Source organism: Stegodyphus dumicola, chromosome 3, assembly GCF_044657685.1.
Source record: "Stegodyphus dumicola isolate Sdum_Otavi_A_Nest chromosome 3, ASM4465768v1".
NCBI classification, from domain to species: domain Eukaryota; kingdom Metazoa; phylum Arthropoda; class Arachnida; order Araneae; family Eresidae; genus Stegodyphus; species Stegodyphus dumicola.
The window spans coordinates 139903535-139930500 of record NC_140770.1 but is presented as its reverse complement, the minus strand read 5'-3'; the positions used below and the strand labels follow the sequence as shown (position 1 = coordinate 139930500).

Sequence of the window (26966 nt, the reverse complement as noted above, 5' to 3'; positions counted from 1 at the left end):
TCGGTTCCGAGGTTCGAATGCAGCGAACGGGCTGGTTGCATTGGCGTTTTCGAAGTTTCTCCCATGTGTAACGTATATATGAGCCAGTTGCCTTAGAAAGTTCTCCCCGAAGGCATCCTTCCCCTTAGGCAGATAGCCCTCGAGGCTTTGCCGTATTCACATAAACCAAACCAAACCAAACCACCTTCAACGTTCAGGAAGTTCTTCCGAAAGCATCCTATCTTCGTGAGCTTTGCGGTATTTGAATAAGCAGGCAATGAGACAATCATATTTAAATATAATGGTGAGCAGTCGGGCATTTTCCTTTTATCACACTAACTAATCCTTTACAGGTTAGAAGTTTTAGATCGGGTATTTTCATGTAACATGAAAGAGCATTTGTTTTGAATGTCTTCCAAAGAACAGCATGAAGTTGGTGATTGAGAAAATGCTAAGATTACTGCATATTAAATGTTTATTGCTGTGGAAATACCTAATGGAGTATATGCGTTATGGTGGGTTCGATTGGAAAAACTACGGAAACATATTGTTAACTTTGCTAATTCTGTTGCAGGCTCTGTATGCAGTTTCTAAATAAAGCTACTGAAGCTTTCCTTGTATTTAACGTTAACACATAAGAGTCTGGATTAAAACGTCCTTCATGTCATCGTTATCCGTAGATAAATCCTTGCACTAGTGTGCTTTGCAAAAAACAATTTAACCAGGATATAATTCCAGGATAAGCAGTATAATTATCTTCGATTTTATGACAAGATAGGTTTCGACTGAGAAAGTTTGGATAACCACCATTAACACAACGCTATAGGTTTGCTTTGTATGATCTGGAAAATGCTTCATGTAGACGGATGACCATTTCAAAGAAGGAAAATTCAGGAAACTTTTCTGTGTTGTAAATCCTCCAAAATATACTTGCACGGGTATAGCGGTGTCGTTTCTAAATTCAGTATGTTGATTGATACTTTCGCTTATTTAGCTGCAGTTCTGCAGAACACATCTTACGAAACACATATGCAAAACTATTTCCTTTTGCTGTCTTCGAGGTATCTTCCTTTCGCCGATCATCTTGCTGCTTGCTGCCAGCAGTCTCTGAACGTACTCTCATATCATGATTTTTGATGTGAAGACAATCTGACAATATACACGATCTATCCTAGTACCATCTTTGTGGAACCATTAACTTTTACTGTTTTAGCATTTCAGTGTGGTGATGCCAGGTTACCTCAAATTTCTCTAAAGTACTGTTAACAATTGATACGATTCCGTCCAAGTGCTACCTCAGCGACGTTTTATAACCTTTTTATCATGGAAATATCTCTTTAGGACTGGCCTGTGTGGAATTTGAACTAATCTTATTTTTTTCTCTAGCCGTACATCTTGCAAATGATTCCTTTGAACCGTGTAGTAATTACCAGAAGCTAACTGCAAGTCCGAAATCTATGAAATAGGTTTAATTATTTTTATGCAAGACTCGGTTATATGTGTCTCCCTCACTCTTGGATGACATTATAGGTTGAAAGACGGCTAAGTGGACTATGATTTTTGGCAGTTCCCAATAAAACTTTCCAACAAACGCCCGGTCATTCATGGCCGTAGAATAATGTAGCTCACAGATAGATATGTTTATGGGTCTTGAAGGCAATGCTTGCACTGTTTTATATCCAACTGAGGTGTCAGAAAAGAAAGTATACTATTACATGAATAGCTTAATTTTTCTTTGCTAATAAATAACTTTTTACAATAGTAAGTATTATCGAAAGATATTATTTTCTGTTTATCCGATGCAGAAAAAAATGTATTCGATTTGTTAAAATGCTTATTAATGTAAATCAAAGTCAGTTGGCAAATGGCAGGGAATAATTTTATCCAACAATAGCTGAAAATGTATTTTTTAAGTGTTGCCTTTGCTTCATCATTTTATAATATGTTTTGACAGTTTGATGTTTATATCCGTAAACGGCGGAACACCTTCGGTTACTATGTATGATATGGACGGTAAAAATCCCCGAGGTTTAAATCAAGTTTCTGGCGCGCCGATGTCTCTCACTATACTTCCATCCGCGAGTCGTCTTTTTTGGGTCAGTCGAAGAGCTGAATCAATTTCATCTTTGAATTACTTAAAACCAAACAGGTAAGTTTTTACTGTCCTGAAATTACGATTGTATTCATTCTGAAACAGCTGTATATAAAACTGATTTTATGTTATTTGCAACAGAGCAGGGCGAAAACCAACTCTCAGGCCAATGCGGCCTGTTTAGTTGCTTAACCAGCTCTTTATGAAATGCTGTCCAATGACATGTTCCTTTTTTCCCTCCCCTATTTTTTACGTAAACTATCGAGATCAGCATTACAAGCGCACACTATCGTTTATACATATGCATGACTATATGAACTGTGAACAATTTGTTTGATGACATCCTAATATTTTTTGTCGGTTAAAGAAAAAATTAACTCCTTTCCTGAATTGTAAACACGCTAAGCGCCAGGCGAATTTATAAGGAAATTCTAGAAATATCCTTAACGTATTTTCTGCTTAGAAATGTAATTCTACTGTGGTGTAACAATGCTAAGCGTATTTCCAGGATTGTTAGTTAAGATCAGAACTTTTTACGTTTATATGCATTTAGTTCTCTGAGGTTCTTAATCCAGTACATAGTTCTTAATCCAGTATTTCTTTTCTGTTGGCATACTAACTACATTGAGCGAATTAAGTGCTGTGCTGCAAGTAAACGTGCAATATGCTTTTAGGTACACAAAAATCAGAGCATTTCTGACAAAATTTATTTGCTAAATTTGAAATAAGAAGGAATTAAACCGCTTTCCAACACTGTAATCTCAACAAGAAAACTTGAGAAATAATTTTGTTACGTATGGAATAAAAGTAAAATAATTACTTGCTGAATTTGGCAGAAGATTGGAAAAAATTAAGTCATTTGCAGTCGTATCATTTGCTAAGGGAGGAGTTTCATTCAAGCGACTTAGCACTTTAATATGGTTTTTTAAATGCAAACAAATTATAAAATTTTCGGAATTATCTCAAAATATTTTTAGTTTTATTTAGATGGACATATTTATGTGCAAGCATATTTTCGTTATAGAAGTATACAAAAAATAAATATCGACTCTCGATCACAAATCGAGATCGAGACAAAAAATAAATAACGACTCTCGATCACAAATCGAGATCGAGACAAAAAATAAATATCGACTTTCGATCGACAGTCGATCACAAATTACTAATAAAAATTTACATTCGTTGTTAGCGATTACAACAAATGAGTTGAAACGTAATTTGGATGATATACTTTCAAAAGAGGATTCGCAATTTCATATCAAGTATATATATCAACTATAACTTTTACTGTTTTACAAAGAAGGAAATACGTAATATGTGTGTTATTTTTTTTTTTTTCTAGTGAACCTGTTCTCCATATAAACAAACTTAGAGATGTAAATTCTGTTGCTGTTAGTGAAAGATACCTTTATTGGACATGTGCGAAGAATCTTCAAATACATGTGGTGAAGATGAACACAACCTATATTCATTTGCTGTCTCTTCCGCACAGTAGTAGCGATTTTTCATCAAAGAAAATAACTTATTCTTCTATTCCACTGTCAGACAAGAATTCTCCAGGTATGCTCAGGATATTTATATCGGGCATTTTGAATATAAATGGCTTCATAACTTATTTTCATTCTGTTACAGGGGTGCCTCCATGCTCATTGAAGAATGGCGGTTGTAGTCACCTTTGCGTAAGCGCACCAGAAGGAAGATCGTGTCTTTGCACTACTGGAATGACACTTTCGAGGGATAACGTAACTTGTGAAGGTAACTTAATGATAAAATATTAGATCTATATTAGATGTAGATGCAGGGTGCTTAAAAATTTGCATTGCTAAATCTGTCTTAAGTCACAGATACGTGATCCCACTTTAAGAAATAAATCAAAGTAGATTTTCAGCCTACGGCAGTTTTAATCACATGACTATTTGGGAAAAAATATGTAAAATATAATCTTTGATAAAGATCCTCAATAATGTTATACTATTTGGAAAGGAACACGTGAATGAACAATTATTAAAAATTAGGCAAAAAAGAAATGCTAGATTGGTTTAATATCTATGCCAATCTAAAACTGCTTTTTTGTTTAATTTCGCAGAAAGTTTTAGCTAGTAAATTTTTTTTTTCATTATAAAAATTTATTTTTGTATTACGGTGGCATAAATAAAAGTAATATGAGTACTATGTTGATATGGTACACAGTTCAAGACAAGAAAAATGAAAGAGTGATCATGTGGCTTGTAGTAGACGCTGAAACTAATACCCATTTATCTCTCGGTATTCTTCTGTCTTGATTAGCAGATATTTGAAAGCTGATCTTAATCCATATAGTGAGATAGCTTCAATCGCACTAATGTTCTGCGGATATAGTTCTGTGGTGTGAAACAAACACAACTTTTAAATCAGAAGGGTTCCACTGCGGTCGCTCCTAACTCTTATAGAAGCTCTTAAAGAAGGCTAGTAACTGGAAACAATATCTGCTAGTTTATTAAGACGAATTAGTGTTTCTTTTACTTTTATTTTATGTGAAGCTGTTCTGTAGTATATATTGTTTGATGTAAGGGCAAATGCAATATAAAATTAGCTTAAGTATTCCAGATAAATACAGCCACATCTCTGAAATCCACTCATCTGGATGATTAGCTTGAATCATGCGCATCTTAGCTTAAAATTCATCGGAAGAAAATATTTTGACAATGCGCTCCAGTGATCTTCGAGTCATATGAACTATTGTTCCTTCCTGCTGGAAATAATCCTTCCTCGTCGATTGATTGATTTCTTTTTCAAGATTTACTTCTGGAGTAGAAGAGATTTTTATATTTTCTTGCTAAAACATAAATGATTAAATAAAATCGTAGCATGCAATACATGAGATAATAAAATACAGAAAAAGCATAAATTTTAAAATAATTATATACCTTATACTAAGTATAAATAATTTAGTCACAGGGTAATTCTATTTACCCAGATGGGAAAAATAATCCAGTGCACAATCAAATCTTTTGAGATGGTGTTTAGTTTTGAAGTTAGTGGTAAGATGGAAATAAACTACATTGCGAGCCAAAAGTAGGATTATGTAGTTAATATTTCATCCGCCACAACATGGAATATTCTCAAAAGTCTTCGATTTAATTCGCTACGTCTGGGAATACGTTAAGGATATTTTGATTCTCAGATTTCTTGAGATGTTTCTAATTTAACATCCCAAAGATGTCTTTTTGAAGTCACTATGCCCCGGGACATGCAAGGATGTCCTAAAGACATAGTCATTTAACACCGTAATAGGATCGTTTATCACCCTGATGACCTTGAGGATATTTACATTTGGTTTGTCTAGAGCAGTGTTTCCCAACCTTTTTTGTGCTATGCCCCACCTAATCCTCTATAAAATTTTTAAGTTCCCCCTAGCATATATATAATTTTTAATATTTAAAAATTGAAATGTTCATGAAAGAAACTTGAATGATAGCTTTTAGGAAGAAATGACTACGAAATTTTGTGAGCAAACACAGTAAGTGAACTTTAAAAACGTGGAGAACTGAAATTCAAGAGAAAACTCCTTTTAGTGAAAGTTTTTCATTTTAAGTATTAATAATTTTTATCATTTAAATTTAGCGAGTTTGTTGCGCTTGATACTTGCTGCAAAGAAATTTTATGTCAGGTTCCAATTTAGATAACTTGAGTCTCAAGTCTCCCGGTTTTGCATCGACATAAGTTTTATTTGCTCCTTGAAGTTGTTTATTTAATATATTTAATTTTTCAAAGATATCGGCTAAATAATACACAATTGCCTTGTTATCATCCGTTAAAGGATTTTTCATCTCAGGTTTATCGCTTATAAAATAACTAAGAGTATCAAATAGTTCCATAAATCTTTCCAAGCAGTTCCCTTTCGACAGCCTTCTTACTTCAGTGTGAAGTACAAGTCTCATATAGTCTTCATTTTATTCTTCATAAAATAACTTGAAAAGACATTCACATTTGGCCCTAGCTTTAATATCATTGATATACTTTATAACTAAGTTTAGTACTTCATTTAGAACAAGCGAATTGTTTTTAGCTACCAGGTTTTCTTTATGAATATCACAATGCACAAGAAGCATTTCTGGATTCTCATCTTTTATAAATTTTAAGCAACCCTTTTTCTTATTCCCTGCTTTATTTTATTTTTCAACCATCATATTAGGAGCACCATCTGCAGTACAAGATGTATTATATTTTTTATTGGTATATTTTTATATCTAAGTAATTTTGTAGCTTACTATAAATATCTTTGAGGTAGTGGTGCTTTCTAATGATTTACAGAAGAGCATTTCTTCGGCAAAATCCCCTTTATGAATATATCTTACATAAGTTACAAGTACGGCCTCACTGTCTCTCAAAGTTGGTTCATTCCATTTGCCCCGAATTTTTTTTTTTTCCAACAAGTTGTATTTCAATATCCTCATTTAATCCTTCTTCTGCAAACAGTATTGTTATTTAGTGGCATAGCTTTAACGTCATTGTCACCTTTTTCTAGGACAGTTTTAAAAATGCTGATATTGATGGTTTGATTCAATTCTCCCCTACAGTACGGCTTTTTCCCAGCTTAAGCGATGAGTAATGAAATTTGATAAATAGCCTCAAGAGCACGATTAACAGTTGCATTATGAGCAGTAAATAGAGACTTCAATATTACTCCTTTTTCAAAAATTTTCCTTAAAGTGTGAAAATAATTCAAATCTTATTTAATATCGGCATTATATTTCTCCTTCAAATGTGCCTCAAGACGACCTAGTTTCATTGATTCGTTGGTCAGGCATTATTGGCATAAAAGACAAAAGTTGACCGTAAGGACCGGGTATGAAACCAAATTTTAAATATGCGTCCGAATATCGTCGAACGTTTTTTTCTTCCTTGCACCCTTCATTTCACTAAAGGCTGAAAGAAACAAATATAAGATCAATATAAATAAAGCTAAAAGCAGCTGCTGTTGCCATTCAAGGGAAGAATAATATACCGGTTGCCATTCCTACACTAAAAAATAAAATACATTTGTTGGCTGAAATAGACGAGAAACTTCTGAAAAGCATAATGTGTCAGTTATTTAAATGCCTTTAAAAGCATTTAAATGTCCGTGTCTACAGCGAATTCTTTATAAAATATGCACCGCAATTTAAAAACTTTTTTACGTATACATCACTTAAATTTTTCTTTATTTTTGGGGAATAAAAAATGAAATTTCGAAAACTTTTGACTTCATGAAACATATTTAGAACGTCCTTTGTTCCCTTAAACTCTGAACGAGTCCATTTTCGAATTGCCCCCCTTGTGGGGCGTGGGCCCCACGTTGGGAAACACGGGTCTAGAGGGTTTTCATCGTCAAGCATTCTGAGGCTGTGTTTTTCTCAGGTCTTCTCGCTATTTAGTTTTGCGAATTTTCTCGTGAATGACCTGGGGATCTCTTTGTGATGTTAATGTCTAGAAAGGATATGGTTGGGGAGTTATAGCTCCAGATGCTTTAAGAATCCGCTCTGATTCCGATATCAATATCCTTAAACAAATCTCGTGTGGATTTGACTATGCGGGATTGCCATTTAAAGTCATCAAGGCAAGAGAAATCATTAAAATCTGCATTTCTATGGATCTTTCCTCAAGGTTTAAAATATTTTATCTGCTTTGGTAGACTTATGATAATAACCTTTGACTGCTGTTGGATTTTTCTACAGGGTGTTTCAAAACTGTTTTTACAAATTAAGAGAGGTGATAGTACTCATCCAGATGAGCAATAATTACCATAGAACATAGGTCGCATTCCACTCTGAAAGGCAGAAAAGAGGAATATTAGAATTCCAACCTGAACTTAAACAGTGTTGGGAGAGCGAATGAAGGAGACCAAAAGTTGCGCAATCAGCTTAGTGAAAATCTCACAGAGCGTGCCCAAAACGGGTAAAACCGAAAAACCTGGCGTTCGAGTGTTAATTCAGGCTCAGACTTTGATGGCAAACACTCAAATTCACATCTTTGGATCTCAAGGTTTCAACTTCCGCTGTATGTCGAGATTAGAATAGAAAGTTCATGCTGTGTTCCGGCTTTCAGAACTTCGTGTCCCATTGAAGAGCGCTTCAAGTCGAATGAGCGCAACACAGTAAGTCCAGGATAGAAGATGGCGAAGGGGGACAAAAACTGCTACATTAATGGTATCAAACCCACCCTAAGTTGGAGTTAGTTAATAATATTCAACCCTTGATTAGATAATTAACTTGTTGTAATCGTTTACGAGGTTGAGACCTTGCGAACCAAAAAGATGCATTTGAGTGTTCGCTATCAAAGTGTGAGCTAGAATTAACACTCGAATGCCATGTTTTCGGTTTTATCTGTTTTGTGCACTCTCTGTGAATTTAACACTAAACTGATTGCGCAACTTCTGGTCTCGTTCATTCGCTCTCCCAACACTGTTTAAGTTCAGGTTGGAGTTCTAATGTTCCTCTTTTCTCCCTCTAAGAGTGGAATGCGACCCTATATTCTATGGTAATTATTGCTCATCTGGATGAGTGCTAACACCCCTCTTAATTTGTCAAAACAATTTAGAATCACCCTGTATAGCAAAGCTCTCTGGAAATATTCATTATATCTTTCATACTTGCCTTAAACTTAGGCACTCTCTAAAATTACGTATCTTTCTGTGTCTATTACATAAAAAGTAAAGAACTTCTCTGGAAGCAGTTAAGTTCAGACCCAGTTTTCCTAAATGCTGGTTTAAAACGTTCTCCGTGATTGTCATTGATGTATCGACATATAACAATTATTTTTAGAATATTTTTTCCAAAATAATTTTTTTATGAAATTTTATGTAATTAAGAATTTGTGTACTAATAGTAATTAGCAGTTCTAATATTCTTAATTTCTCACTGCTTTCTTTGTTTTCCTGTACCGACTCTATAGTGTAACTATAGTGAATAGTTACAAAGTGTGTTAAACCAACAAAGCAAAGATGATCTAATGGAGAATTTAAATGACACAAAACTGTAAAAAGCTTTTTAAACCAAAAATATTTTTATTTCATAATTTTCAAAAATTCAAATTAAAAAAAGATTTTTTTTACTTTTGCAAAATTGAAATATATCTGATTCAAGAAGAACAAATTCAAAAAACTTTTTTTCGAGTAACTATAAAGGATAATTCTCTTTTTTAATAAGTATTCACTTTCTTAATAAGTAATGTTTTAGATTTATATTAAAAAGTTTATTCAAATTGCCACCTTTTTTTTAAGGTTCAGCTAAAATTTGTTAATAGGCAGATATCTCTTATCAAACTCGTGTGGAGGCTCTTGTTCTGTTACTTTGGGCATTTAGAAGTCTTGAGTGCTTACTATATGTTATGTTATGTTATGTTATGTTAGGGCGCAGCCCGGTTCACCTTGCAAAACAAAGTTTGACCTATGACCCTATACGGGTTACGCCAGTACAAAAATCACCACACAACTGCCCAAATGAACAAAGTCCCCAAGTGAACAGTCCCCAAATGAACAAAATGCAATGAACAAAAGAAGGCGTGTAAACTTTATTTATTACAAAAAGTTTAGTTTATTAATATTTAGTTGTAAAAAAATTTGCTTTAGAGAACTGCACTAATTCTGTTTTGCATTCAATCGACTAATCGTTAATATATTTTAATTAATGCATCCAGGATATTTTTTCAAAGGGCTTTCAAATATGATGGCCCTTTTATCTTTTATGTGATGCCTGGTGACTGAGAAGCTACCGACAGAACATCAATCTTGTTTCATTCAAACCAGCATTTTAGCTTTGATGAATGCTTCAAACAGTTATCTTGTTGACTCAGCCATTTCGATCGTATGCTCTTTTCTGCCCATGATAACACTGTACTCTTCTATGATATTCATACACGTCTCTTTAATCCCGATATCATCCATACGAAAAACTGAATTCTCTCTACAGCACGTGAAACAGTTCCACAATATAAGACAACTGACTCCAACTTTAACAAATCAATGCATCTGATCTTGATCGATGTTCTTCTATAGTATGAATATTGTTCTTGGAAATTGTTGTAACTGTTGTTGTGATGAAATTGTTGTGTTATAACTCTGTAGCCTAGGTTGTTGTAGTATTGCTGTAGCGATAGTGTTGTATTGCATTGTGTCGTATTTAGTTGTTTTGATTGAGGTTGTTTTAGGAACTTAAAATTGTATTGAAACCATTGCTATAGAGTATTTTCTCATATTGTTGTCATTGAAATTGCATTGTCTTGGATCCTTCTTGAAACTTCTGATCGCTCGTCACGTTTTGCGAACTTGTCTGATTGGATTGTCTTGCTCCTTTTGGTACTTCTATTTTTCCCTCTCAGATTTTTTCCACGTCTGGATTTCTATATGTCATGTGCCCTCGGGCTTTAATTCTGGAACCGGAAACTTTGCTCTTCGCAATAGTTCGGTCAATTATAGAGTCTGTCTTTAACAATTTCCCATGCGAGTTTCTGATTATATGCCTGGCTTTGATGTCGAAGACAAAGTATTTGAAATTTTTGTATTTGTGCTGCGATGCTCTAGTACATCGTCTGTGAGACTCGTCTGCCAGACTATATACGCAGTCGCAAAGCGTTACCATGGTTACAAATTTTTCCTTTACCATCGTGATAGTTAAAAGTGTGTATTTAATTATGGCAAAGCACACTAAGGCTATCTGCCTAAGGGGAGGGATGCCTTCGTGGAGGACTTTCTAAGGGAAACTGGCTCGTATACACGTTACACATGGGGAAAACCACGAAAACACCCATGCAGCCAGCCCGTTCGCGGGATTCGAACCTCGGACCGAACTACCAGTGTTCAGCGACTTTACCGCTCGGCCGCTGGTAAGCCTCGTGATAGTTAAAAATAAATGAAAATAGTTGCTCTAAAGATTTGAAGTTGTGTTTTAATTTTCTTATTCGGATAACATTTTTTAAATACCAAAGTATCTCTAATGTTTTTATGTCATCTCTCGAGAGTACATTTCTCAATTCTTTCTTCAGTTTTTCAGAGTTGTTTTCTATATGGTACAAATTGGCAAAATGCATAAACTTTTCAGAACGCATTTTCTTTATAAACGAAACTTTCTTTGGACGGAGAGAGTACATCCTTTCATTCACCACAATATTCGTCGAAGTATTTTATCACACATATTAACACCGATTTAATCCTGAAGGTCCTTGATGGATAACCATGAATTCTTTCTTGATTTTCGGTGAAGAAATCTTTTTTTTTTTTTTTTTTTTTTTTTTCTGTTTTTTGTTAGAAGGCCTATTCTTATATTTATAGCATAAATCCTTTACATACCGGATTCCTTGTGGATTACAGTATAGCGTTTAATAGCAGAATAATAAAGCTCGAGCATATATTGCAGCGATTAATACATTCTGAGCTCGGAGCTGGCTTTGGCAAGCATCAGTCAAAAGTACATAATACATATCTACGTAACGACGCTGCAATAGGCGCGCAAAAGAAGCTGAGAGAAAAAAATATTAATTATTGCAGCTTAGAAAATGGCCAGTTAAAATATAAACACAACAACAGTTCAAGAAATTTTTTACATTTTTTTAAGCTTTCCTATTTATTTCTTTTATGCATACTATGGATAGTACAGAGAAAAATATTGTGATCGAAAAAATGTACCAATAATCAGTAACGATGTTTACAAAGTCAATAAATTCTATCAGCAGGGTTCAAATAATACGCATTTGTCATAAAAGGTAAAAATGACGTAATTATCAAGTTTGAAAAACCAAATATATATATATATATATATTTGGTAAATGCTGTGCATTGAAAGTAAACCTAATAACAAAACTCAGAAGTGTGAAAACCATAAAATGAGCAAAATAGATAAAGAAGACTAATTTTGAGAAATGGATATTCGGAAGATAACGCTGATAAAAATTTCAGAACCGATTTTTGGTCAAATTTAGATGCTTTTCTACCTCAGGGCAAATATTCATTCGTACCTAGAAATTCTAGCTCTCAATCGTATTAATGCTAATAAATTATGTAATTTATGAAAAATCCAAGAAATTATTCCCTAACGAGATAAGCCTGCTGAATACTAGTAATTCAACCTAGGTGCAATTCTTGATTGATGCCCTCGCTGCATTAGCGTTTTCCTCTTGTTAACAGTAATAAGACCCCGATTTTGTTAGTAAATCTACCGTGAAGCCCTCCTTCTCTTAGGCAGGCATCTCTAGCGTCTTTCATTATAATTTATTTATAACGTATATAGTACGAGCCCGTTTCCCTTAGAAAATCCTCCACGAAGGCATAGCTTCTCCTAGACAGATGGCCCTCTAGTTCTATAAAAAATTCTTAAAAGGTGTGAAAGATACTTATGCTTTGCCGTAATTAAAAAAACTAACCAAATCATTATAAGTTAATAAACAAATTAAAAAATTCTGTTTAATTTTGTATTAAGAATATTTTAAAGGGAGATCTAACAGGAAGATAGTTATAACAATTGTAACAAAAAGAATGCGGCGAGGAACACGTGTTGAAATTACTAATAATTTAGAACAGTAGGCATAGTAAATTTGCAGGACTGTAGTTTAGTCAATTAACTGGAATAAATTTCTTCAGTTACAGAAATGAAAATGATGAAGAGGAAATGTGCTCAAGCGATGACATATAGTCAAAATAGTTCTTGAAAATATTAGATTAGAAAAAGAAAACAAAGCCAGTGGCGCCATCAATCGTTAAAAAGTGAAAGTTATGAAACAATTTCTTGAAAATTTGGAAGTAAAAACTGATTAGAACTGGGATCATTGACTAGAACTAAAAAGATTTATTTGAATGTGATACGTCTGTTGGAAATCTAACTTGCCAAAGGGTGATTTTTTTTGAATAATTTTTGCTGAAAAAATATAGAAAATGTGATTTTTTTTATTAGCAATATTGAGCAAGGGAGATATAAGAGTTCCTTTTTGCCTAACGAATGTCTCTGTTCCTTAGCGCGAACTAGTCTTAGAGAAGACTATTATTTACGAAATTAGACGAACTTAGAAGACTATTGTTTAAGAAATTAAATTTTCAGAATGTCTTATTTCCTAAAATTTCTACGCAAATAAGTAACTGGAATTATACTTATTTTAGTCTACTTTGACTATTATTTACACACAAACCACTATGAAGATACGGATTTTCAGTTCTTTGTTGATTTGAGGTACAGTACTTAATCTCCAAATTTTTAAAGCAAACAACTCTGCTTTTAATGATTAAATTTGGAAGTATGATCTGATTTCGATGCCAGGAGAATGAACTAGCTGTCTGCTCGATTGAGTTTTACCGTTTGTAACGCAAATACAATCCGATTTCTCTTAGAAATTTCACCACGGAGGCATCCCTCTCCTTAGGCAGATCTCGTGTACACTTTGTCGTATTCCAATAATGTAACTTTCCTTCAGAAAATTTCGGTTAATATATTTTACTAAAAGATATTTAAATGGTTATAGTTACGTGAAAGATCCTTATGTTTATCCTTCTATTATTTTAGCCGGAGAATGCAATGCCGGTGAATACCGTTGCGCGAGGAGTCGGAAATGTGTCTCTAAAGCTTTTGTATGTGATGGAGTCAAAGACTGTGAAGACGGATCTGACGAAATTTGCAGTGGTACGTTTTTTTGCTTATTGTTTTGCAAGAGTTTCAATATTATGAGTGCAACATTAAAATTCGTAATATTTTAATTTTTGTCTTATTCCATAATTATCTTGCTTAATACGATATCTAAATGACATAATATGTGTTATATCCAACTAGTAATTTTTATAATCATTTGCACCATTTGATATATAGTTAATAAAGGTTTTCCTAATTATGTGCGTATTATATGTCACGGTATAGAGTAATTTGAATATGTTGGAATACGAAACCTCTAATAAAAGAGTAAACACCTAGGTTACCTGGATGAATTTAAAACCTAAAAGTGAAACTTAAATACTCTCCGATTTTTAAAGCACAGATACCTAAGATTATTCCAAGATAAGAAATTTTGATTAATGAGGGCCTAATCATTGAAATATGCGTCAAATGTTGTAGTCTTTTTTTCTTCGTGTCATGAAGAGCTATGCAATGATGTCTTTGAAAATAATGAGGAAGCATTAAAATCAGCCCAGGAATTTTCTCTGCTAGATTTTCAGTCGAACTCGGAGCTGCTGGATATGAACGCCTGCAAGTTAACTGCAAAGCAATTTTATTAATTTTGACTACGGATGCCATGTGGCCCACCGGCGGCCGAGCGGTAAATTCGCTGAACGCTGGTAGTTAGATCCAGGGTTCGGATTCTGTTGAAAGGGCTGGCTGCATGGGCCTTCTTGTAGTTTTCCCCATGTGTGAGTTTTCCTTAGAATGTTCTCCAAGAAGTCATCTCTACCGTTAGGCAGATGACCTTGAGTGCTTTGCCACAATCAAATGAACCAAACCGGATGCCGGTAGTATCGTGTCGTAGTATTGAACAAACCAGGGTTTCTCAAACTTTTTTCAGTCGCGACCCCTTTTTTATCACTGAGATTTTTTCGCGAACCCCAGGACCCCATAATATATACGAAACTTTTGTGGGACCCCATAAGCATTGCGCAAATCCGACACACCCGTGAGTGAAACTGCCAATTTTCCCCCTTGTTACTGCAATATACTAGTGCAGTTTTAGGTCATTAACTTTAATTTCTAATTTTAAGACATAGAACAATGTGAAAATTTTAAATAAGTAACAGACGAAATAACAACATCACGTGCAAAACAAGTAAAGTAAACGTTTATATTATAAAAAGAATGCGTCGAAATGTTTTCGTTTTTTATTTATATGCATTGTCTTATCTTTATTTATTTTCAGATACATTATATAAAAATATTTGGCAATTGTAAAATTATTGTAATAAGTTAAAGAAATATCAAAACTGCTAAAATTTTTGGCGACCCCCTGTTGCAGGTCCCTCGATCCACAGTTTAAGAAACTCTAATCTAAACTATGCAATAAAGCTGGATTTGTGGTATTACGGCATTTCATTTACATATAAATTTTAAAAAAAGTTTTATATCTCCTGTTCTACTGGGTCTATTGACGAAATTTAACTTGCGTTTTTCCATATCTCGAAAGTGCGATTTAGGATTTACATGTAGAATTGTTCAAACATGAGCGTTCTGTCACAAAATCGGACTTTATCTGAAATAACATACCAATTTTTTTTCCGTCTCTTGATTTTAAGACTCAAACTATGTTAAAAGGCCAAGTTTTGTAAAAATCGCACGAGTAGTTTTTAAAAAGTTAATTCTAAAAAATTTAGTTCCTCAATGTTAGTTGTATTTGGTATATATTTATTAATATCTCTTTTTTTATTAAACGTACTTGATTCTTTCTTTCACAATTCGAAATTTATGCTCAATCCAAATAAAATTCGCGGCTATTTTCTGATATGTTTTTAAAATTTGTATTTTTTAGTAATTCTTTTATAAAATTTTCGAAAACATTTTTGAATTATAATCCATAAAATTTTCACTGCTACATTAAAGTAGATGTATTTCTAGGCATATACGTGCAAAACATTAAGAGTTTTTTACTCAATATTTCCAAAGATATACGTGAATTTATATTCTGGGCGTATTTGTTATAAGCGATAATAACGCAAAATGCGCTTTACGTATTTTGTTAAAATTATGTGAAAGAATAAAAGATGCACCTTTGTATTTCCCTAGTGCACAATGCAAAAAAGGGAAAATAAAAATAGGTTACTATACATTAAGGATTTCGCCAAGCGAATTATTCTATTCAAACTGAAAAAAGTACGCCTAAACATTTTTTTTAATTTCTGTGTTGCTCACCAAATTTTAGAAAATCTAATATTTGGACGTAATTTGAGTCGTAGAATCGAAATATGTAGAAAAATCAGAATGTCATACTAGCAAAAGTCTTATTTTGTGTCAAGATACCTATGCTAGAACAACACTATATAAATCTAATATATATTCCTAAGTCGCGCTTCCGAGACATGAAATCTGCAAATTAAATATCGTCAGTCAGCCCAGTAGTCTGTCCCATTTTTTCCCCCTGCAAAGTGTACTTTTCTCAATTCCATCTTAAGACCGAAGTATAAATTACATATGGGATGCATAAAGCTATCTAACAGAAGTAATTTCGAGCGGAGGTTTTCTCAGCTTAAGAAATTGATTGCATGTGAAGACTTAGTGACTTGAAGAACTGATTCTATATATGAAGCAATTTCCCACTTAATGCCTCCCGAAGGCAAACTTAATAAGTAATTTTTTCTCATATACCACATTACCAAAATCATTACTTATTTTCACAAACATATTAAAAGTAATACAATATTTATTCAAACTATTAGCAATTATTATTCATTCGTATTCTGAAATGGAAAAACTTTTCACACTACTGAATCTGCATGTATACTTTTTATGCTAGTTACCGCTGGCGCTGCAAGCCTCCTGAGGCAGTAAGTTGCTAAATAAATAATAATAATAATTAAAAAAAATAACATCTAGTTAGGGCCATTTCGCTAGTTTAGCTATCAGACAGGCAGAGGTAATTAGTAGTGTTTACAGTCAACCGGGGTCACCACTTCTGGCGTTCAAAGACCACAGTGGAGGAAACAATGAAAACCTGGAGATCTGACTGGCCGTCAAGATGATCCCACCAGTACTACACGGGCTAGGTCCCATCCTTTGTGGGCCAACTATATTAGACGGAGTACAGAGTTATTACCTCTTTCCTCACCAGAGGTTCAACCCAGCCTCTGGTGGGCAAACTGCCTGACGGAGTACATAGCTATTATCTGTCTCTTCACAAGTTCAAAAACACGAGCCTAGTGGTTCCAGAAATCTAAAGTAAGAACGTTTTATATGATTGGACAAAGGGGGAAGTCTTCATTAATCCCCCTTTGTCCAATCATATAAGACGATCTTACTTTGGATTTCTAGAACCACCAGGCTCGTGTTTTTGTTCCCCCAGAGTGCTATTACCATAATAAGATACTAAGCCACATCTTAGGGGGTCGGATGTGTGTATATATAACAAATATATAGATTCTTTATTACTTAACCACTTACGCCACGACTAAACTTCACGGTTGCGGTGCCGTGCGCTACAATATAACAAGCGGTAAAGTGTCTCATTTACGCCGCTCCGCGTCTGCGAGTGCAATCCAGAGCTGTAACTCGAGAAATAAACAATCTCGTTGTTAGGCGACGTGCGCACCACGTTATTTTCATTTTTGCGATAAATGCCTATCGACGTGGTGTTCATGTCTCTCGCGGTTTGAGACAAAAGCATCTCGACGTGTATGGCACGTCTTTTTAGAGCAAGTGGTTAATGATTGAGAAGACTCTGTACGTATGTAAGTTCCTTACATTACAGACACGACGGCATCTAGAACCACCAAATTTTGAAACACTCGCATAGTCCTCCACCTGACAAGTAGACCTTCAGGCCAGAATTCCGAATTTGTGTTTAAACACAAATTCGGAATTCACTATTTAATAACTATTATTTATCACTATTTAATAACATGGAATTTAAATCCTTTTTGTTATCATAATTAATTTTCTCAGCTTTTCTGCTTGAATAATAACAGGATTTTGTCATTACCAAAAGGGGCTTTTTGGGAGGTAGAAGGATAAGAATTTATATAAATTTAACACAGCTAGTCCTATTCTTTATTTTCTTTTATTATGTTCGTTATGCTACATAGGCGTTTCTCATTCATGGGGGAGGCTTGCCAGTCCTCAGAGGTGTTGCCATTTGGTGAGGGAAAACTTGTTTTTTGAATTAAAAATATGTATTAGCTAAGCAATTTGAAAGCAATATACGTACTTCTTAATAATTATTTTTATTTAATAACAATATTTATGTGGATGTAATTTATAATGTGAATATTTTATTTAATTTTTACTTTATTGTAGTTAATCAAAGATGTTTTTAGAGTTTTGTTTTTCAGTAAGGAATAATCATTTGCTCAGTACTTAATAAAGAACTCTTCTGGTAGCCTTTTCTTTTTCTAGTTCAGCTATATACTACTCTAACACACAGGTCTAAATATGCTGAAGACTCTCGAACTCTTAGTTTAGTTTTTTTTCTTAGTTAAGTTTAGTTAGATTTTTTTTCTTATGGTGGCCCATTGCATCTGTTAATTTTTTTTAAATCCACTGAAAACGCATTTATGCTGCATATACTTTATGTGCAACGAAAGGAAATGAAAATTTATCTTTTATTGTAACTTTATATTTTTTTAATTTAAAATATTTTATAAGTTAATATTTTATATTTTTTCATAAAAACACATTTTCTTCATATACTTATTTAAGGAACAGAACCAATAAAAATGAAAAATATTATTTAATTTTTTTAGATGGCTATTCAAAAATTCTATCAAATCTTTGAGCAGTTTAGAATAGGTTTTGACATGCAAAAGCTCCTACAGATCCCAGGGCTTTGCTGAATACGATTTCAAGATAAATCCTCTAACATAATAATTTTTTCTTTCGTTTCTAAATTTTGAGTGTTGCGTATATTTTATATGTTTAAAATTTACCATTTCTTCTTACAATCAAAATATAATTCTGTTTGGAAAAATAGCAGTACCATGAAAAAATCTTTAACTCAATGAAATATATTTCACATACAACTTACAGTGACACAAAGAAACTATCAAATTTATGAATTAAGAACTATACTATTAAATGTTCAAAATCGGTAGCCGATGAAACCGCTGTGCTCTGCAGTAAGAGCTCTTACTCTCTATAGCTTTGAATCAAACAGGTTTTGAATGTATACCTTGAGGGTAAGCATTCCATATCGTTTTTACTCGACCCACAAAGTTGACTTGTGATTTGGGGGCCAAGTGCAAAGAGCGAGTTGCCTCTGCACGAAATCTTAAACATTTTCAATAAGCTACATATTTAGTAAAGAGGCAGGTGAAGGAGAAAACGTTATTTGGAAAATCGAGAAGAAATCTTAATATGAATAATACTCTTGATACACATTTCCAGGAATGTTTTGAATGAAAGATACGACTTCTGACTCTACACTGCCTCTGATGTAGTAGTTGCTGATGAGAATACCTTGAATTCCTACCAGATGAAGTCAGACAGCACGTCCGTTAGGGTTCTAAAATATCCCATATGCCGACTGTCTAGTATGACACTGGATTATGCCTTCTGGAAGATAGTGTTCACCTGTATAATGTCTAATGTGTATTCGACCATCACTGTACTCAACTGAAGCAGGATTCATTGGAAAAGACTATCAATTGCAAATCAGAACGTCAGTGACTCGAAGGAATGAGTCCATAGTACGAGTAGTTGCAGGTGTCGATGGTTAGAGGCAGGATAGTGTATTGCATACACGCATTTCTATCCCGCGCAAAAAATGCTTACATGCAACACACAGCGCAACCGACGCCAGCAAACACCATTGTGATTCTCACAATGGCATACTTGCAGTAATGCTTTTTAGGCCATTTTTTACAATATGGTTGCACGATTCGTCACTATGATGTGAATAAAGTGCATTCATCCATTAGAGATGAAATATTCTGTGCTCATTTCCACATATCCGATTTATTTGGTACTCTTGAGCGCACTTCGAGCACTCATCACTGATGAGCATCATGCACCATATGGAATGTGATATGATGACAGAAAATTCCTCCTTCTCTCAGTTACTACTTCTTCTTTCCTCTTTTACGGCGCCCACCAGCGGCCGAGCGGTAAACTCGCTGAACACTGGTAGTTCGGTCCGAGGTTCGAATCCCGCGAACGGGCTGGCTGCATGGGTGTTTTCGTGGTTTTCCCCATGCGTAACGTGTATACGAGCCAGTTTCCCTTCGAAAGTCCTCCACAAAGGCATCCCTCCCCTTAGGCAGATAGCCCTAGTGTGCTTTGCCATAGAGATTTCTCACGAAATATATACCGCTGGCAGACAATGAAACACTACTTTTACCATTTTTCTGTCGCCTTCTGTTTATGCGGAGGGGGAGTATCTCAGTTTACATATGCGCTATCATTCTAAAATTCTAATAATTTTCATATCATAACAAGATTTGCCCTTTCCTCTAAGTTTCGGTTCATTCGCATGATTCCTTCATGTTGCAGTTTTCATAAACAGGACCAATGTAAGAATGGCTGTGCATGTATTACATCTGCATGATCCTTAACGTAAATTTCTATTTATAAGGATATTATTTAGTGCATGTTTAATATTTCGAAGCATTCAGATTTCAAATACATGGTACATGTCTTTGAATTTTAATACAAATGACTTTTATAGATTGTTAAAAAAATAAAGTTCGCACGTCACGAGTAAAAAAGGAAGTTGTTCTTGCTGGAAGTGTAACATCAGAATAACATTAAGATTTGCTATAAAATGTTACTAGTAAAACAGAGTAGCTTGTAATTTTTTGTTTTTTATAAGCTTTAATGAAATTTCCAATATTGTTAAAAATAGTTTATTTCGAAAAACCATTATAAGGTAAAATTCAGTAAACTAAAAGAATTTTATTTCAGCTGGAAGATGGAACAGCGAAAGAAAGTTTACACATAGTCTAGAAAGTAAAACTACAGTGGTTCGCACTTATTTTCTGATACTTGTAGTTTTATAATTTGTATTTTGAACATTTTACTGAATTAAACATTTCTGCTTAAGAATTTTATTTAAATAAGAGTCATTTATTTCAGAACCTACGATACGATGCCCGGCAAATGATTTCCAGTGTCGAAATGGTCGATGTATTTTTAGTGCATGGAAATGCGACAGAAGAGACGACTGCGGTGATAATTCGGACGAGGAAGATTGCCGTAAGTCATAACGGTTACTTTTCATATTCTAGTAGCTTTTAAAAACGTTAATTTGCTTGATCTATATTATTACAGTCTCCACTGCTCTGTCTGACTAGTGTTATCAGCTGCTTATATCTAAAACTTTCTCTAACCACTTTTAGATATAAGCAGCTAATAAGAAAGTGCCGCACATGTGAGAGTTTGAGTTCAGCAAGACACCTCTAAGAAATTCAAATTCTCTGTTATATTGTATATTAAAAAATTGTTTAATTATAAAGAACACTTAGAAAATATGGCAGCAGGCATTATTTTCTTTAACCCTTTCGGACCCGGGCCAGTTGATGTTTTCATCTGTAGGGGATTCTATAGGGAATCTCATAACGTACGCACTATTGAAATTGTGAGCCATTTTGTTTTCTCTTTGGATTAGTCATGCTTTCTAAAGCACTTCTTTTAGTAGTCATATTCTACTAAGTAGTGAATTAGTCGCATTGGTAAATAAACGATGCAGGAGAGCATATAAATACAAACAGTGCTGTGCTGAAACTGTGCGCAAATTATGTGGTATGTTTGATGAAAAAAAGCAGCACATGGAATGACTGTAAAGAAAACGTTCAAAAGTTAAAAAACGAACAAACAGGTTCGGCGATGGACAACAAAAAGAAGTGGATGTCTTCGTACTGCATCATCGACCAAATGCTCAGCCTAACATATTGCTACTGTGAACGCTAAAATTAACAGAACAAACAATTAAGTTCGCAAGTCGATAACGTAGTCTGAGACTACATTTTAAACAGAATAAGCTGGCTCATATATTTTACCAGCAAGTATTTAAAGCATCCGGCTAGGAAAAAATGCTAAAGCCGAAATATAATTTTTAAATAGAGCTGGTTAAAAATACTGAAAGCAAAACGAGGTTGCCAGACGCTCTCTAAACTGAAGATTCAAAACCCTCAGCTTAAATACACACAAAACTTATTTGCATTCTGGTGAGGAACATGGAAAGGACAAATTATAGTAAAAACGTAAATCATAATGACTGGTTGATTAACATAAGATACTTCATAGATCTATTAACCTGGTTCTTTGTTTAAACGGCCTCCACTGGTGGCTTAGCGGTTAAACGCTGCTGATAGTTTGTTTTACGAGCCTCTTTCATTAACCATTCCTTCTCTTAGGCATATTGTCTCCATTTGCCATAATTAAATACGTAATTAACCAATCTACTAATTTATGCGCGATTTCCAAACGGAAATTTCCAAACTAAGAACACCCAAAACTCACCTATCCTAGTGTAATGATTAAAACTCAGGTTTAGACATATTGCAATTAGAATTTTAAAGCCTTCGATACACCCAGAAAAGAAGATAAAAATCTTATATTCTGGTAAATTTTGTTGCTGTTGAACATTTCTGTGTGCCTTTATTTCTACATAGATCATTAGTTTAAAATGATCTATGTAGAAATAAAGGCAACGAGCAAGTAAACATATTTCTTAATATTATATTACTGAAAAAATTAAAGGCCTCTAAACGCAAAAAATTTTTCAAATGGAAGTAGGAACAACTCCATGTCACAGTCAAGTGACGGAATCCCAATAAATTGAGTGGTTGGCATTTCAAATTACAATATCATGTGCAAAAGGAGTTTGTGTCCTACCCTGAAAACGAGAAGGACATCCTTTAAACAACTTCTCGAAAACGGACCTTCTAAAAAAAAAAAAAAAAAAAAAAAAGAGCACATTAGTATATACAATAGCCATTAAAAAAGTTTGGCTTGAGACGCCGTGAGGGTAAGTCGCACTATTTGAGCTCCGCCTATTTGTTCAATAACTACGGACGTTTTACTCGCATCGACTTGGTAGTAGTTGCTATCTGTTCCTAAGATCAACAGTCCTAAGATCAACCAATTTGATACCCCATTTATATATGTTGGTCAATTTGTTCTCTAATTATCATTTTTACAACAAATTAGCATTCAGCTGTGTTATTCCCAGCGGATATACCACCTTTGAAGTCCTCTGAGGGAGCTGTTGTTATCCGTCGCGACCTAAAAGTTACATCATCTTGTAGAGATAAATTCCCTCTTCAATTCAAGATATGTGTGAAGACAATTGGATAATTACAAAATTAATTATGGACAAATTACTGTAATTACATAGCAGCATTTCGATTCGGAAGACGATTTGACCGTTGAAGCTTCGTAACGGTCGCATTCCACCACCTCCGTGAGCAGAGGATGCTGTCAAGGCCAAATCCAACGGCGAATTTCTTCATAGTAGGCTTTTAATCAGGCCACTGCTAATTAGACCGCTAATTATTGTATCAACTTGAAACCTGTGCCATACTTCCAATAAGATCACGGAAGGTTCAAGTTTCCAAATTTGAAACAGATCCGTTAATTAGAAGCGGAGATACAAATTTTTGCACTAATTTTTGGACTTAGTGAAAATGTGTTTTGTGACTCACTTGCGATTTGAAATAGTGTGCGCTCAGTGTGTAACACCTGAATATAACAGCTTTTGGATTACAGCAAGTTTTAAAACAGATGAAAAACAGAGAAGTTTAACGACCAAGTTTATTACAAGTTTTGGAGTGCACCCAACATTGTTAGGTTATTAAGTACAGTCTGCCACCTTTACAATTGTTCAGTCATCGAGTACTTTAAGCATTTACAGAATTCTTCTTTTAAATATGTCCTGTCAATCAGTTCTCCCGATTGACGGTGATTCAGCACATCCAGAAAATGGACTTGATCCTACATTAGTATTGGCATCTGATTTACCTCATACTGATAAAATTACTGCACTGTGTGACGACATTCGAAGAATTGCAACTACTAAATGAAGTTCAAAATTTTCGCTGGCCACGGATTTACGCACTAGACTCTTAAATTCTTTTACTGCTTTACAAACTCTTGCTTCAGCGGGTCCTGAATGTGTATTAAAGCCCGCCAAGGTTGATATTGGTGTTAACACCTCCACAGTACTTTGTTGCGAATTAGCTCATTCCTCGCCATCACTTCCTTCTGTTCCTTTGCTAAGTGATTTACCGGCGTCTACATCTTTGCCTGTTCCTCCAATACCTACTTTTGCGGAGATTGCTAGAAAACATAACAAGCCTCGTATATATATTAATCCCAAAGCGCATGTCTCAGAAGTTGAGCTCAAAGCTGAGTTAAATGCTAAAGTTCCTCTCTCAAAACTTAAGGTTGGCATTGAGAGAATTATTAAAACCCGCCGAAGTGGTTTAGAGGTGGTGTGTAACTCTAATGATGACGCCAATGTCCTTGAAAAAGAAATCCAAAACCAGGACATCCCAGCGGAGATTAGCCGTCCCCGCCGGCACAGACCTCGATGCGCAGTTCATGACCTGCCCGAATCCATCAAGCCAGAGGATGTCGTTGCCGAAATCAGTGGTGCCACTGGCATGCCCAGTAGCATCTTCAAGCCTCTCCATCGACTTAGAGAGCGCCGTAAAGGGCACGTTAAGTGGATCTTTGAGTGCGAGCCCCGAGGCTTCTGTGCACTCATGCAACAACACAAGATCTTCCTCGGCTGGCAGGCACAAAGAGTCTCGGAACACATTGGAATTAGCAGATGCTTCCGATGCCAGCAGTTCGGTCATCTACAAGCCAACTGCAAGAGTCGAAAACAATTTTGTTCCTACTGTGCTGAGGAGCACGGCATTCGGGACTGTACAGCGCAAAATCCACTGTGTATCAACTGCAGTGATGCCAATGCTCGATTCGGAACTGGTTTCGACTACGACCATCCAGCCTACGACTCGGCCTGTATCCAGTACCAACGTCGTGTGCAATCCATCCGAGATAAGACAAACTATGAGTACTAATAATCAGTCCTTGCCTTCTATTGGAAATGCATCGGCTGATACTATAAACATGGATTTTATCCGCAGTGGACTTTCAATTAAATGTATACAGATCAATCTTCAACACGCTAAGGCTGCTGTTGCTCAACTTACGCATTACGCAGTAGAACGTGAGGCTGATCTCATCTTTGTTCAGGAGCCTTATATTAAGGACGGACTTGCTGTGGGTTTCCCGCTTCAGTGGTCTATCTTTCAAGCAGGCGATTTGGAGAAACTACCCAGGGCCATCATTATCAATTGCAACAAGGATTGGAAACCGACAGTCGTCGCAGCTAATAGGGATAATGTAGCCATTCTTCTTGATGTACAGGAAACCTCCATGCTTTTTATTTCACAATATTCATCTCCATCCGAGTCCATTCTTCCTTCATTGACTTTTCTATCAACTACTCTACAGCGCATTAAAATCCCTCTTCAGTTTATTGTGGGTGATTATAACGCCCATAATACAACTTGGGGTTATGCTTCAACGGATGAAAAAGGCCATTCTTTGGAGGATTTTCTATCAGCACATCATTTAATTCTGCATAACTCAATTGATGCCCCTCCAACCTTCGACAGAATACATTCACGTGGATGGCCGGATCTGACTATTAGTTCCACTTCTGCGGCTTCTCTCCTCCAGAACTGGACAGTTGAAGATGAAATAAGTCTTAGCGACCATCGCTATATTACATTTACAATAGCTCAGCCTACAACCATTCAAATTATTCGACGCTACAATCTGCCAGGGAAACGGATACGTGCCTTTACTGATCGTGTGAAAGCATTAGTAAATGATCTCGATGGTCAACTTTCTTCAGCCAATACTCGCGCTGATTTGGAGAATTTCACGGTTGTTCTACAGAAGGGTCTTCAACAAATCTGTAATGATCTTTTACCACAACGCCATGCCAAAAAGCTTAATAATATACAATGGTGGAACAGTGAACTTCGTTCCCAGCAGAAGAAATGCCGCTCTTTACGACGGCGAATCATATATGAGCGACGAATGCATCTACCACCAACTTCGCTCCCTCTATATCAACAGGAGAGAGCAAAATATAAACGTTCAATTTTACAAGCGAAATTGAATTCCTGGCATGCCTTCTGTACCGAATCGCATGATACATATGGGATTCATCATAAGATAATGACAGGCAAATTATTCAAACCTGCTCAATTATTTCTTCCTCTTGGCTCAACAGCCTCACAAGATTTTACCAAAGATACTCTGACTCATATCTTGGATACTGTTTTTGGATCGTCTGATCTCTATGAGGGTACTTCCCATCACTCATCGATATCTGAAGAAGAGCTCTCATCCACTGCGTCTCCGGACAAAGAAATTACTTTAAAGGAATTAAAATTCATTGTTGCCCATTTGCCGAAACGGAAAGCTCCAGGATCGGATGGCATTGACTATGCCATCGTCAAAACTGCTATCTTGGCCTCACCAGTATTTTTTGTTATATTTTTCAACAAGTTATTGGCAACTGGTACTTTTCCTAGGTCTTTTAAAATAGGCCAGGTTGTCTTGTTTTTAAAGAAGGATAGAAACCCGACTGAGGCTACTTCATTTCGACCCATTTGCCTACTTCCAGCGCTTGGGAAAATTTTTGAGAAGATACTGATGACTCGTCTGCGTTTTCATTTACATCAGCACCAAATTATTAGTTCTCGACAATATGGCTTTCGGCCCGGTTCATCTACATTACATGCACTGCATGATATCACACAAGACATCCTGAATAATAAATTCTCTGGCTACCACACCGCATTAGTCAGCTTAGATCTTAAAAACGCATTTGACAGTTTGTGGTGGGTAGCTATTAAGAAAGCTCTGGTAAACTCCAATTGTCCGAGTAATATTTATAAAGTTTTAGAACATTATTTGCAAGACAGACGTCTTATTGCAGTACATCCAGCGGGAATTATCAAAAAAGTACAGACAAGAGGATGCCCGCAAGGTTCTTGCGCAGGTCCTCAACTCTGGAACCTCACTTTTAATAAGATCCTTCAAGCTCCCTGGCCTGATCATACGCATATATATGCGTATGCCGATGATGTGGCTTTTGTTATCCGGGGACATTCTCGTGAAGTTTTACAGCAAAATTGCAATGAGTCTCTTCAACTCTTTCAACAGCATTGTGATGATCTGAAATTGATTATTGCTGAAAACAAATCCAAGGTACTTCTTGTACCTAAGAAAGGAGGTTCCTTGGTCAG

General features: G+C 35.3%; 1 protein-coding gene across 4 annotated transcripts in view; it reads left to right on the top strand.

Annotated features, from left to right (window-relative positions):
- Nucleotides 1-26966, top strand: part of LOC118188187 (vitellogenin receptor-like) — a 139836-nt gene that overhangs the window by 58403 nt on the left and 54467 nt on the right. For all 4 annotated transcript variants that reach the window (XM_085813367.1, XM_085813369.1, XM_085813366.1 and 1 more), the window contains 5 exons: nucleotides 1934-2128; nucleotides 3414-3631; nucleotides 3704-3826; nucleotides 13576-13692; nucleotides 20767-20886. In XM_085813367.1, coding sequence (XP_085669493.1) covers nucleotides 1934-2128; nucleotides 3414-3631; nucleotides 3704-3826; nucleotides 13576-13692; nucleotides 20767-20886 — 773 coding nt within the window. The remainder of the gene's footprint in view (nucleotides 1-1933; nucleotides 2129-3413; nucleotides 3632-3703; nucleotides 3827-13575; nucleotides 13693-20766; nucleotides 20887-26966) is intronic.